The sequence below is a fragment of the Palaemon carinicauda genome, chromosome 12 (genome assembly GCF_036898095.1).
Source record: "Palaemon carinicauda isolate YSFRI2023 chromosome 12, ASM3689809v2, whole genome shotgun sequence".
NCBI lineage: Eukaryota > Metazoa > Arthropoda > Malacostraca > Decapoda > Palaemonidae > Palaemon > Palaemon carinicauda.
Genome location: NC_090736.1, coordinates 11,577,025 through 11,592,020, shown reverse-complemented (window position 1 = coordinate 11,592,020; position 14,996 = coordinate 11,577,025). Strand labels below are relative to the sequence as shown.

The following is a 14,996-nucleotide window of genomic DNA, read 5'->3' as shown; positions in this document are numbered from 1 at the left end:
ACTCCACTTTGTCACCGAGAGCCTGAATGGCACGCAACATATCCGCCATGGATGGCTGAGCACTAGTAGCAGGTTCGGGAGTCACCACTACAGGGGAAGGAAAAGGTTGAGGGGCATGGGGAGAGGAAAAATCCACAGAGCGAGAAGAACTCCTCCTGATTCTCTCCTTCTCTAACCTACGTGCATTTTTTAGGAATTCGTTAAAATCGAATTCCGAAAGCCCAGCGCATTCCCCACATCGATCTTCCAATTGACAGGATCTACCCCTACAATTGGAACAAACGGTGTGAGGATCTATAGAGGCCTTCGGAAGACGCCTAGCACAAGTCCTAACGCTACACTGCCTGTACTTAGGGACTTGAGACTGGTCAGACATCTTGAATTGAAGAAGTAGTCAAGGGGGAATTCCAAAATCTAGCAAAGTTCGTTAACAAATAATCCAAATTAATTACAAAAGCTAGCTAAGCTAATGATAAAGCTTCCTGAATAGCGAAGGCTAAATTCTAGAATGAATACATCACCAAAGCGTGAACAATAACTCCAGAATCAACAGCGTATCCAAGTAGGTCTTGCCGGTGGCACGACAGAGGAAAAATTGAGTTCTTGTTGACAAGAAGTACTTGAGTACCTACTCACAGATGGCGCTGTTGTGTACACCCCCACCTGTATAGCGATCGCTGGCGTATCCCGACCGTAGATTTCTGTCGGGCAACGGAGTTGACAGCTACATGATCATCGGGTAAGATTAATATTGAAAAAAACATATTCAGAACATGACAAACCTAAAGCTCCTTGAAGCTCTATGCTGTTATCATTATTGTAGTCTACTATCCAATAGTCTCTGTAACGACACTTTTCCATCACTTCTTCAGCCTCACTCTGGAACATAAAAGGTTATCACTGCAGAACTCTTAACATACAAGAAACAAATGTAAAAGCACAAAGAGTCATATAATGCAAACAACATACTGTACAGTATTATATATCAAATGGTTGAATAGGAGAAAGCTTCCAGTAAGTGCAGGCCAATTACCAAGTTAACAAAGAGCCCACATTTATTACTATCATTGTAAGTCAATGGAGACAGAGTTACGAGCAAGCTATCATGGTAGCCGTGTACGATATCATGTACGAGTACTTTTGTTCGTCGCCAAGGACATAAATGGCTATCACGAAGACCTACATCACTATTGCATGAGCTAAGTGCTGTTTAAATTTAGCAAGCTTCCGAGACAAACCAAGAACCACACTTTTTACATGGAGAGTTTTACCAGTAAAATTAGCCCCTGCCAAACTGAACATAAAATATCTGTACAGTAATAAATTCCCTAAAATATAAAAAGGATAAATAAAGTCCACAAAAAGGGAGTCTAATGAAACCAGATAAAGTGCTTGTCCTGAATACTGACAATCCTATCTTCAGCTTTTCATCATTACCTTTAATTCAAGGCCCTTGACAACTGATATTGCATCGATGTGATAAGATTGTTATTACACTCTTAGTATATTTATCTATAACTGGTAGAAATAAACAATAATAGTCCTTCCCCAGGAATGTAAAGGATTCCATATACAGTATAGCAACAGGTAAAAAAAAAATAAAATTATTGTTCACAGTACTTACCATAGTGAGCAATAATGAGCGGCGAGAATGGTGGCTTGAGGCCATATTGGTTTGATCTGAAAATAAAATTGAAGATCACTTAACATAAACAGGTAATTAGTAGGTCTCATTTAACTGCAAAAAAATGTATATAGCCTACTAGGATTATACTCTACTATAGTTTTGAATATTGTTCTCATCTTCAATCTTAAACTTGGGGTACCGACGTTAAATTTACCTGGTTTACAAAAATTTCCACAATTCTAATTGGCCTTGCATTCACCTCTTAATAGTTTGACCTTCTCTTACATGAATTTCAATAGCAATCAGCATTATAGAAGCGGAATAAACTTTTTAATCTAACCAAGTATTGTAAAGTAACGTACAGTAGTTAAATCATTGGAACCTCAACGGTTCAAACCTCATGCAAATGCTCTTTTGTTGAGCCGTCTATGAATTTTACTATATTTACCTTAATGGTACTTTCATCATCGTTTCTCTTTCAAAGTTTACTCTTTATGATTTTTTATTTAACAAGACTGCTTTCCTTAACAATGATCTAGGGCTAGTAGCATACCACTTCTTCAAAAGTTGCAGCTTGGCTTGCAATTATTCAAAATGAATACAAACATAACAGATATTAATAGTCTGCAAAACAAAAACTGGCTTTGTTGACTGACTGCCCTATTGAACTGTTGCCATGACCCGTTGCTGTCGCTATGCCACTTGCATATGACCCATTGCTGTCGCTATGCCACTTGCATATGACCCGTTGCTGTCGCTATGCCACTTGCCTCAGACCCGTTCCTGTCGCGATGCCACTGACATATGACCCATTGCTGTCGCTATGCCACTTGCCTCAGACCCGTTCCTGTCGCGATGCCACTGACATATGACCCATTGCTGTCGCTATGCCACTTGCCTCAGACCCGTTCCTGTCGCGATGCCACTGACATATGACCCATTGCTGTCGCTATGCCACTTGCCTCAGACCCGTTCCTGTCGCGATGCCACTGACATATGACCCATTGCTGTCGCTATGCCACTTGCCTCAGACCCGTTCCTGTCGCGATGCCACTGACATATGACCCATTGCTGTCGCTATGCCACTTGCCTCAGACCCGTTCCTGTCGCGATGCCACTGACATATGACCCATTGCTGTCGCTATGCCACTTGCCTCAGACCCATTCCTGTCGCGATGCCACTGACATATGACCCATTGCTGTCGCGATGCCACTTACATATGACCCGTTGTTGTCGCTATGCCATTTGCATATGACCATTGCTGTCGCTATGCCATTGGATTTTTCATAACTATATAAACACAAATCCTTTACATAGGAGAGATAACAGCAGAGCTGGAGAATATGAGTTAAAACTTTTATGATAAGGTGGCCGGTAGTTACCTAGCCACAAGCGGGGAAGCTTCACCTCTCTACTTGCTCATCGAGTAGTCACTCAGTTGAGAGTAGTACTTTCTAGGGGGATAGGTGATGGCAGAAAAAGTATGAGTAAGGGATTCAGGTTTGTATGGTTAGGAAAAATAATGATCTCCAAATTCATCATCTGCTCTGGCACAAATACAAACCTTCATTCCTTACATAGGAGACTCATTCTTAAGTGGGGTGAAATTTCTGTCATAACTGGTTGGAAAACTAGTCCTCGGATTTCTAAACTCTGACCTTGTATGTAGGGAGAGTTCAGGTTCCTTACAACTTGTGCACCAGTGGTGTGACTATAACAGCTGGTCCATGGCCCGTACAATAAAGGACACTGAGCAGAAAGACACTGTGTTGTAACACTCAGACATATGTATGCTATTGTAATGAATTTGCCTGATTCCAACCAAGCAGCATATGTACCCCAATTGGTTCACACTATATGGCATATTATCAGTAATGGGTTTGCCTAGTTACTACATACTCCCCCTTGTAAGGAGTGTGGGGAATGAAGTTTCTACATTATGTTACAGAACAGATGTAAGCTTGACTGGGGCTTACCAGCAGTTGAATAGATTCCTGCTGACAGGGTTTATGAACTTGTGCCCATGAGAGGATAAGATTGAAGGGGAAAGAAAAGGCCAGTCATTCCTCCTTTTCATTTCTTACTAACACTTAACCTCTGTCTTCAATCTGATGCTAATGGTCCTGTGAGAGGAGCCGAGGTAGCTATACCACCTGCTATGAAGCTACTACAGCCCCTTAAAGAAAAAGTCTAGCGAACCATGGGGTAATTTCTACAGGTAATGGCCAGTAAACGCCATCTGACGTTTCCACACACCTACCTGTAGTACCTGCTCCACACAGAGATTCTTCTTAAATGCCAGTGTTGTACTATCACCCTAACATTGTGCACTCTAGCTCAAGCTCTCCCTGGGGAGGAAGTTGAGAGTTGTGGAAGGGTAAAGTCAATGACCTCCCTTAACCAGGAAGAGATTGTATTTATTGTCACACTTTTCCCTCTTCCAGCACTGACAAAGAGGTGTTGCAGGTGTGGTCGGGTTACATGTGTACATTTGAGACGGTGTCTCAGTGCCCTCACAGGACATAAAAGACACTGATCAGGATCATCGGTTACCTCTTCAAGGGAAGAAGGAGAACGAGACCTGTCTCCATCCCTGGTTGTGAGAGACGTTGCAGGAGAGACCATGCAGCTTGCTAACCCACTTACCAGAGGCTAGGACAAGCACAAAGACCGTTTGAAGGGCGAGGTTCCTATCCGAGGCAAGCCTTAACGGTTCGTAAGGGCCTTTAAAGAACGTGATACTCTGACAATGTTCCAAGGTGGTGGTCTCACCTCTAATGGAGGGCAGTTCAGTTCAAAACTCCTTAAGAGCATGGAAAGCTCTACTGAAGAGGAAAAATTAATTCCTTTCAGCCTAAAGACATGGCTCAAGGCTTTGAGATTTCCTTTCACCACTGATACTGAGTTGAACTTTCCTTCCAGATTTAAAGTAAAAATCTGAGAGGAGAAACACTCTTTCTACAACACTGACACATGATGTCCCACTTTGCTTGTTACATGGAGGTTGAAGACACATAGAAGCATCCAGACATTGCTCAGGCAACTAAGAACAAGAAGCCTTTCTCTCAGAGAAGATGCTCGACAACCTTCACGGGTGAAGCTGAAGCGATTCCACTGTACTGCAGGAGATTTGGGCGTGTGGTTGGCACATGTCGGGAAGAGGAAGCGGTTCCCTTGGAGTCTCTATCAATAGAAGTAGAAGGTAAGGGTACTATTCTACTCAGGGTCCTTTTGTGGCCACTGGAGTCATGTTGAGGTTATGAGCGATTTAAACGTGATTCAAGGCAATCCCATAGGTCTTGGAACGCATCCTCGAATACTGCTTCCAAGTAAGACACCGATGAGCAGTAGACTGGGAGCTTGTGGTTCAGTGAGGTCGCAAATAGGTCAATCATTAGTGAACCCCCCAAAGTCATGATCTCAGTCACTATCTGAGGATTGAAGGACCATTCTGAGACCAGTACTAGGACCCTCCTGCTCAGTATGTCCACTACGATGTTCTTCTGTCTGCTACGGAACATAGATTCTCAATCTGGAAAGGCCCGAATCTATGATACGTTAAAGCCGCATTTTTGAGTCTTGGCTACAAAATCAGGGCCAAAACCGAGTGTCAATTGTGCCCATCCCCTTGAATGGGCAATGTTGTAGGACAGACCATGTAGTTTGCAGAGGGCAGAGCTAGATGAAATAGCATCTTCAGGGTCAAGTTTCAACCTGATACTTAACAAAGAAGTTTGTATGGAGCCTCTCTCAGTGAGCATAAAACTTCCACTATATTCCCAGAGGGTGGTCAGACTTTCGACTTAGGGGATGTGCGCTCAAAATTCTGTATGAGAAAACTTCTTTGAGGAGGATATGTTAACTCTGTTCAGCTTGAAAAAGAGGCTAAGTGATACCCTTTCACCGTCAACACTGAACAAAGTTTTTCCTCCAAAAGGCACAATAAGAACTCTGCTATTGTTGGTATAGTGGAACTGAGAGCAGATATATAGATATATCCCATCCACGACACCAACCACAAAACATGGTCCACTTTGCCTGGTATACCGGGAGACAACTCCAGGAGGTATCCTGCCATTCTCTTTGCAACTGATCTAAAAAAGCCTTTCTTTGCAAGTAGTTGCTGGATAACCACGAAGAGTGAAGACGAAGCGATGGAATCACTTGATGGTATATCTCTACCTGTGATTGTCTGAGCAGATCGAGCAGTGGAGGAAGCTCTCTCAGTGCCTCTGTGAGCAGATATAGAAGGTCTGGAAAAAATTCTGCATGTTGCCAGAGCAGAGCTACAAAGGTCATTGAGAGATCATGCAATACCCTGACCTTATTCAGAAGCCTCTTTACTAGGCAGAAGGGGGGGGGGGGGGATGCATAGTTGTCTACCCTATCTCACGGATGTTGGAAGGTATCTCGGATGGATGTTAAAATCGTCGAGAAAAGAAGAAATTTCCTTCCTCTCAGTCTCCTTAGGCCTGCACCTTCAGAAGGTGGAGGAGAAGGAACTTCTGCCACTGTGTCAGAAGGTTCAGGCCGGTCCAACTCTATAGGCGAGAGCCTATACAATAGTTGTCTGTGAATAAGATCTCTCTAAAAATCACGATCCTTTGATCGTCCGTGGATGAACAATGTCCCCCCCCCCAGCAGAGGAGTGCTTGCCCTCTGATTCCTTTGCCTCCTCTGTGATACGATGGAAATCCCACCCAGCCTCTCCCAGACAGGGTCCTGCCTGGTGGGTGCCTTGGTATTCAAATATCTACGATATCTTCCGGATACCTGAGGAGAGAGGCTTGGGGATGGCATGAGGAAGCTGCCTAGCCGAACTATTGCGTCTAGGATCAGAAGAGCCCTCACTCTCCTTAGAGAAAAAAGAAACCTCTAAAGGAATACTAGGAACGTCCGGCGGTGGAACTGTAGGAAGATGATCACTCCATCTGGAGACCAGCTGCTTCACTGTCTGGACAAGGTTCAGGAACCAAGGAGCATCTTTCTAGAATGGAACTGTTCCCGATTGAGCCCCACGACCCTCTTTCCATGGCTTACATGAAGTGCCAAGAAATTTGGGAGCACGAGAGGATGTCGGCTTGTGCCCTTCCTTGTGCTCAACTTCCCTGAGGAAGTGTGAGCCGTCCACATGTCCGACCTGTGAAGGTAATGATACCCTTTCCTGTAAAGGATCCTGCTGTTCCTCTCGCAAGGTAGACTGAATGCAAGGCAATTGCTGGCTAGGCGAGCTGATAAGGTGCGCTTGTATGTGCACCCTTCCCAGCTTGCACAGGTAAGCTGTAATCTACATGTCCTCACCTATCTACCTATGTGTAGTGCACAGTGAAGGGGAAGAATTGCAAACAATCACCTCCCACCATCGTCATCAAGTTCGGAAAAGGTGTGCTCTGATGAACTGGAGGGGCATGGACAAATCCATTGCCCTTTGATGGAATCCCGGGGGGGAGACCACTCAGGAGAAGGCTGTCTCTCCAGCGGGCGGGAAGGACGATCAACCCCTTTTGCCAGTTGACAAATCTTCTCGCGGACGAAAAGACTGCGGTTCTAAGGCTGGTGAAGAGAAGCTCTCCCTGGGAAAGGAAGGCTGCCCAACACCTGGTGGAGGATAACTTTCCATTGGAAGGGAAGGTTGTCCAACACCTGGAAGCAAACCTCCAGGAACTCACTCTGTTTCCCTTTTGTCTGAGAAAACCCAGCTAGAAGATAAACGTTATGAACTCCCCTTGAAATATAGCCGAAGCTAGTCTCAGAATTCACCCTGGAGGGATCCCCCGACAAGTCACTCCGAGGAGTACTTGTCAACAATTGTGCAAACCCACCTACCAAAGTAGAACTAACATTAGGGAAAGCAGGTGCTGAGGTCAAGACGGTCAAGTGGGCGAGACTCTTTCAGTCCTTGACCTACAGAATCTCGAGGGGGAAGATGGGAATCAACCTCTGGGGAAGATGTCTGCTCCCGTTGCAAACCCAACCGCAAGATCTCCTGTAACCTTTCGTTGAACGGGGAACCTGTGAGCTCCAAGGAAGGACACAGCAGACTAACAGCATCATCAGAAAGTGACTCCGCTATGGCGGTGGCCGGAGCAACGGAGACTCCTGACATGTAGGGTTGTCCCAGAATCACATGGCCACCACTCATGCTCAACTGACCTCCTAGGAAAGCCGACTGAGAGGAGTCAATATGGCGAAATCGAGCCAACAGAGTTCGATGATGACGTTTCTTCCCTCCAAAAAGGGAAAGAATCCCTCTTAACCTTCCTCTTACGTCGCCTGTTAAACCTCATCCACCAAGAGGGTGACCAATCCCGACACACTGGCATGGAGACTCCTGCGTGCAGAAGAAACCACTACATGCAGTGCAGAGACAGTAAGGATCTGTCTCCTCTGCCGACATGAAAGTGTCACAACGATGCCCTTTATTGCCGAGATAAACCTGCATGATTGAGATCCCCAAGGGCAGTCTCACCTGTAAAAAGAAAAAGATTAGAAAGGAAACTTTTAGCATTTTAGGCCAATTGTATTTGAAATATTTTTCATTTGGTTTTATCGAAGGAGTAAGATGTCTGTACTCCAGGCCAAAATAAAGTGACGGTTGTTTATTAGTGCTGGTGTGAGTGGGGTGGCTGGTCTACCATCAGTAATTAGCAGAGGGTAGTTACACTTCACAAAAGCTTTAATGGCTGATTTCAGCGTAACACTCCTTCATAAAGAGCGTAAGGTTTGTATATACTGTAGTGCCGAAACAAATTTAATTCGGGATAGACTGTAGTTATCCACGAATGAGATTTCCCTTGGAGAGAGTGACCCTCTGTGGTAGTGGATATGCGTGTCACCCCTGGGGGCTGTGACAGGACTCCTGACCCTGCTATGTTTCCTGGAGCTTGCCTGATGGGGACTATGCTGGGCAACGAGAGGGGAGAAGCAGGATCCTCCCTCCTGATTGGGAGAGAAGCTGGTGTAATTCCTCCTCTGTAGGGGAAGGTTCCTGTGGAGAGGGCTTACCTGATGCTTGCGTGTTGGTGTTCGGTCCCTCCCACTGTCTAGGCTGGTCCACCGACAGGTATCTGGAAAATCTTGCTGGCAAATGCTCGGCTTGACCAAAACGTGATCTTGATGATCCATTAGAAGCTGGGTTAGAGGGGGCTCTTTTCCACCAACCTACCTCCTATGGAGAAGAGCGCTTGAGAAGATCCGATAGAGAGTGCTTTTAAGATGTTGTCGAAACTCGCTGGCAATATCGATCCGCATGCTTGGCACGAACAGAAGGGTTGTGAGAACCTTAATCTGCGGGCAAACTCTTGTAGCAATCAGATAGAGAATGTCGCCAACAATAGTGAGGCAAACGAACGTTGTCTTCTATGGAAAAAGGGTAAAAAAAAAGGACTGCTTAGATGCTGAGGGATATCGTAATTAACAATTTTGATACAGGTTATAATAATTCTAATAATCTTAACAAAAATTTTAATGATTTTAATCAGAGGTCTGCTTTGCCGAAAAAAGGCGAGGCGAAGCGTGTTTGGAAGACACGCGATACATACGGGAAAGGAGCTTGCAGTAAAATGTTCAACATGGAAAGATCTACAAAATGAAATCCAAAAATCAGAGACCTGGTGAAGAGATGAAGAGCATCCAGATGACACGCATTGATGTGGACACATGTGGCAAAAAGAGGTAGGGCTCCCTGGGGTAGATCGCCTAGAAGTCTTTCACGATGGTGAAGCTCTGTGTCTACGAGTAGCAGAATCAGGTGAAGCATTGGAACGAGCGGGCAAAGCACAAGAAGTAGGAGCCTGGTCCACTGAAGAAGCTCGCCGAAGTGCGTCTGGAACTGCAAGGCCAAAAAGGCCTATGACAAGACAGACAATGTGGGGAAGAGCTTAGTGATAAAGATCACTGTCAGGAGGAGCACGATGATGAAGGTCTGGTAGCTGAGGTCTTAGGAAAAGGTCATTTGGGTGGCGTGTCCTTCTTTGAGGAAGAAGTAGACCTCTGATGGGCACGTCTAGAATCCTCTTTCGAAAAGGATAGATTACGCCGAGGTTGCGCAGCAATCTAGCGAGCATGCTACGAAGCGGGATGCTCACCAGGAGAACTCCTGGATGGGCGAGGATAACCGCTCGCTGAGAAGATATATCCTTGGAAGGACGGCCAAAAAGCTCTGGAGACGGCACCAAGATTATCCTCTGCAGGTAATGGGTTATGACTGGGAACTCCTGGGCAGATACCAGCAAGGACCTCTGGAAAGCATCTGAAAAGCGAGGGTTTGTTGTAGCTTCTACTCCGAAGGGGAACCTTGGATGCCTAAGGAGGGCCACAGCAGTCGAAGAGAGTCACACCTCTAAAAAGGACTGCCACCCCCACCCCCATTGAGGAGGTCCTGCCTTTTTGCTAGGGGAAATAGATGGACCCCTTACCTCAGGGCTTGTCTGAAAGTTAAGGGGCCACCACTTTTGCTCGATTGGTCTCCAGAGGAACCCAATGGAGAAAAGTCAGACTGAACAGTAGCGCTGGTGGAAAAAGCCGTTCGGGCCTTCATCGATTTTTAGGATGACCTCCAAGGCGAAGATCCCTTTTAGATTACAAGGTGAACTTGTGAGCAAGAATGCCCTCAGCATTGAGGACATAACCGATGAGGATGTACTTCAGGAGCACTCATGAAAGTGCACCAGGTCTTGGGCGACACTCGACATTTCCGTTTATCGGCTGGCATTCTGAACGAAGCAAACAGAGCCTTTGTAGTTAGTTGGGACAGATTAGGTATAAAATTTCAAGTCATGACTGAAAAAATACAGTTTAAAAGGGATAAAAACACAAGAACTTCTCATAGGTACAGTAATAGGTTTGCCAGGGCACAAGCCAACCACTGATAAACTACCAATAGAGAGTTATGGGATCCTTTGACTGGCCACAAAGTACTACATTAGATCCTTCTTTCTCGTTACGGATAATTTTCCCTTTGCCTACACATACACACTGAATAGTCTGGCCTATTCTTTACATATTCTTCTCTGTCCTCAAACACCTGACACTGAGATTACCAAAAAATTCTTCTTCACTCAAGGGCTTATTACACTGATTGCCTGATAGTTTGTCTAGCCTTGTGCTAGAAACAGACTTTTGCATTGGCAGCCAGTAGATTATTGCATTGTAATTGTTCAGTGGCCACTTTCCTCTTTGTAGGGTAGAAGAGAGACTTTAGCTATGATAAGCAGCTCTTCTAGGAGGACACTCCAAAATCAAACTATTGTTCCCTAGTCTTGGGTAGTGCCATAGCCTCTGTATCATGGTCTTCCACTGTCTAGGTGTAGAGTTTTTTTCCTTGAGGGTACACTCACACACACTATTCTATCTTATTTAGCTTCTTCTTATTTTGTTAGTGTTTTTGGGGTGTATGTAAGATAGCAGCCACCTGTATGTAATATTATGTCTAACTTAGAATAAGGCAGTGTAAGGGGGGTTGCAGAAGGGTGTTAGCCCCCCCTCATTAGGTAAGTAGGTAAGGACACGGCTTGTAGGTTAGGTTAGGTTAGGGGAAAAGTTTAGGTTAGTTGATGTCCATTTTTAATGAACGTGTGAAGAACTGGGCGCTGATATATAAAGGCTCCGTTTTTTTTTCTTAGTTTATTTAGGAGATATTTAATGTTATTGTTCTTAAAATATCTTATTTTTCCTTGTTTTCTTTTCTCAATGAGATATTTTCCCTGCTGGAGCCCCTGGGCTTATAGCATCCTGCTTGTCCAACTAGGGTTGCAGCTTAGCAAATAATAATAATAACAATAACCTAACCTAGGAGCCGTGGCATTACATACTGTACTTCCCTATTGCGGGGGCTACGGCTCACTAGGACTACGACCACCCATTAGCTTACACTAAGACTGTCTTAACCCTGTGTCTGTTTCCCAACCAGCTTCACTTCTGGCAAGGTAACACTAAATAGTATTACTGATCAATAAATCGTAAGGCCGTTCATATCGTTTCCATACAATTTCCCCCTAAAAGAAAATTCAGGGTGTATGTATAATAGGGGCCATCAGTATGTATGATGACAGCTGACTAAGAATACGGCAGTGGAAGGGGGTTAACGGCCCTCATTAGGTAAGTAGGTAAAGACACGGCTTGTAGGTTAGGTTGGTGGGGGGGAGGGAAGTTTAGTTGGCGTCCATATTTCATGCTCGCTTGAGGAACTGACCGCTGATATGCAATTCTACGAAAATTCATTTGCCAAGTCATAATTAAGTTAATACCTGTCCAAACAAACTACATTCACCCGAGGGGAAGCACTCACTGACCGCTGAAATCTAAGTGGGTTGTCAGTGAGATGGCAGGTAATCACCTGTCGATTATTTACAACTCGTAATAATTTTAGGTATACTGTATTAGTTTCATCCATTATTGGAAATCTATAATAATATATTTCCCGAGTAAAGCAAGTCTTTTGTAGTATTTCTGTAAAATATTATCTGTCGCAAATGCCTAGTTCTTTATATATCGACGATCAAACTCACGCTACTCATGTCTTCCTCCCAGATTTTTTCTAAGTCTGTTGTTATTGTTGACTGTCTTGTATTTGCTTAAATTAGCCCTGTAACCACTATAATCCGCAGACAAACTAGTCCACTATAAAGTCTTACACGTTTGGCCAATCACAGCGCCTATCCACTATGACGTCATACATGTTTGGCCAATCACAGGGCGACAATACAACAGCGCGACAATACATCATCTTTCCCATACATTTCATTTCGTTCTTAGAAATGGAGGCAATAGCAAGCACGTCATCTCATGTTGCACAAGAAGTTGAAATTCCATCTTCTTGTCCTGACTGTTACCTAACTTACATTGAATTTGTTGTAAGTTATTTGGGGAATATTGAAAACCTAGTGGATTTGTGCCAGAGACACAATTTAATTTTACAAAATAAAAATTGGCCTGCATGTCAAGGAACCTTCCCAACGGCTTCACGTTTTCCTCAAAGCAGCAGCACATCTTTATGAACCAACAGTTTAAGGTAATCTTCATTAATTTATAGAGTATATTATAATGGTGATAGTATAACGATGTATACAGCAGTACCATCACTTTGGATTTGGTTTGATGGATGTGTTAGGTAGTGGTTGTAAGGGGGGGGCCCCTCGCAGGGGCTAGGCCTAGGTAGGGGTATAGGGCCCTAGGTTAAGTGGTTGTATTAGGTTCGGTAGTGTCCCGAAATTCACTGTGGCCTTAAGGGGGGGTCGCAGGGGGGGCGGAGCCCCCTCCCCCCCCCCAGTAGGCCTAGGTAGGGGTACAGGGCCCCTAGGTAGGGGTACAAGGCCCCTAGGCTAGGTTAGGTGGGTTTATTAGGTTCAGTAGTGCCCTGAAAATCACTGTGGCCTTAAGGGGGGGGGTCGCAGGGGGGGCCAAGCCCCCCCCCCCCCCCCCCCGGTAGGGCTAGGTAGGGGTATAGGGGGAGGGGTGGTGGAAGGATAAGTATTCAATTATTGCAAATATCATTTGACGCCACCCCCCACCCAAAACCCCAGTTCCCACCTGGCGTCCCCCATAATTGTTGGGATGAACTAGGGTCTTTCTGCATTCTAGAACTTGTTGTTTTAATTCCAATTACATAGTAAATCTCTAAATCGGATGGTTTGCGGTCAAAATAAACGTTAAATTCGTTGGAACTACACTATTTCTGATGCAACAAATATATTTTTATTCCAGTTTCCCCATAATGGATGATACTGTAAATTTACCTAATTTTAACTTCTGTGTTACAGCTTCGCTGTTGTCTATTCTCACAGGTAAAGGATGATGATGATTTGTATTTCCATATTTCACAAGGACAACAAACTCAGATAAATAAAAAATCAAAGATAGGACCTAACCTAACATAACTGGTTCAGACCTGCGGGGTGTTGGGAATACACCGCTCTTAGGACAGCGTGTATTATGTTGCAGAGTATAAATCTTAGTTAATTAAAGTTCAGAGAGTTCTATTCGACCATGCTCTAGTCTCACAAATATTGTCTTTTTGGTAAAATTAGGCAGTAATCTTTAAAGAAAGTAACTGGGGTGTATTCGCCGACTGTTATGATTTTGATTTTTTTTTCTAATGTTGGTAACCTACGGAAACCAAATTAAAAGTTGCAAGGACGTTTCCAACTCTCGTGCATCCAATACTGTACCTATTTTCAAATGAAATCAACACTGCATCACAACAGTACAATTTCACACATTCACGAAAATTACACTTAAGTTATTTACCCTAATACTGTATTCCAATTACCTTCAATGTATCGAAACAAAAGTTTGTAGTGAAACTATTTTATGTGCAATAAGCGATTTTGAAACGTAGCATAGCACCGCTATTTGCAGTTAGGCCTAAACTGAGAAATAATGACCAAGAACATCAAGATGCTTTATTAATCAGTTGACAGGCGAGACACAGGTAGATAACTGGGTAGCAAGTCTAGTGACTGTCACTAGAGGAGAGTTATCATCGAAATTTGAACCTACACGAACACTCAATCGCTCACTGTCAGTGTCAACTCTCAACTGTCAAGTTAACTCAAGAGTCAAAACTGTTTACTGTTTACACAAAACCCAGGGTTGCCAGGTTTTCTAAGCCGGCGAGAAAAGGCCAACTTCTAATCAGCTGTAGCTTTAAAAGGACAACCCATTAGTAAAAAGGGCCAAAAAATATAACACTTAAGGCCGAAATTTCAATTTTATGACATTGCTAACCAAAGACAATACACGTGTATTGTCTTTGATTGCTAACGGGCAATCAAATTTTTTTTAAAAAGGCCAAATTTGTTTTTTTTTTTTGCCTAAAAAAGGCCAACCTGGCAATCCTGACAACACCTGTGAAAGTTAGATACTGACTCAGCGTGACGTCACAGACTGTGACTCGCATACAGTTCACACAGTTAAATGACGTTACGAACTTACGTACTGTCATAAATTCTGATGAAAAGACTAGTCGGAGAGATACTCGAGGATCAGTTAAAGAATCGTTAAGGAAAGATTATGATATAATATATATATATATATATATATATATATATATATATATATATATATATATATATATATATATATATATATATATATATATATATATCATAAATGAATTTCCAGTGGATATACATTCCCAAGGGTAGAATTTTATATGAAATGCCATTGTGGTTGATATTTACATTGATTAAAGAGAAGTGTTATTGATATATATATATATATATATATATATATATATATATATATATATATATATATATATATATATATATATATATATATATATATATATATATATATATGTGTATATATATATATATGTATATATATGTATATATATATATATATATATATATATATATATATATA

At 43.2% G+C, this 14,996-nt stretch overlaps 1 protein-coding gene across 5 annotated transcripts in view; it reads right to left on the bottom strand.

Annotated features, from left to right (window-relative positions):
- Window positions 1-14,218, bottom strand: part of LOC137651222 (uncharacterized) — a 171,221-nt gene extending 157,003 nt beyond the window's left edge. The window contains exons 1-3 of one of the 5 annotated variants that reach the window (XM_068384418.1): window positions 14,127-14,218; window positions 1,625-1,680; window positions 783-879 (exon numbers count right to left, since the gene is read on the bottom strand). In XM_068384418.1, the coding sequence (XP_068240519.1) occupies window positions 783-879; window positions 1,625-1,669 (142 nt within the window). In that variant the 5' untranslated portion in view covers window positions 1,670-1,680; window positions 14,127-14,218. Of the gene's footprint in view, window positions 1-782; window positions 880-1,624; window positions 1,681-13,495; window positions 13,520-13,896 lie in introns of those variants that run through there. The other 4 variants (XM_068384419.1, XM_068384417.1, XM_068384416.1 and 1 more) reach the window with 4 other exon arrangements.
- Between the last annotated feature and the right edge of the window lie 778 nt (window positions 14,219-14,996).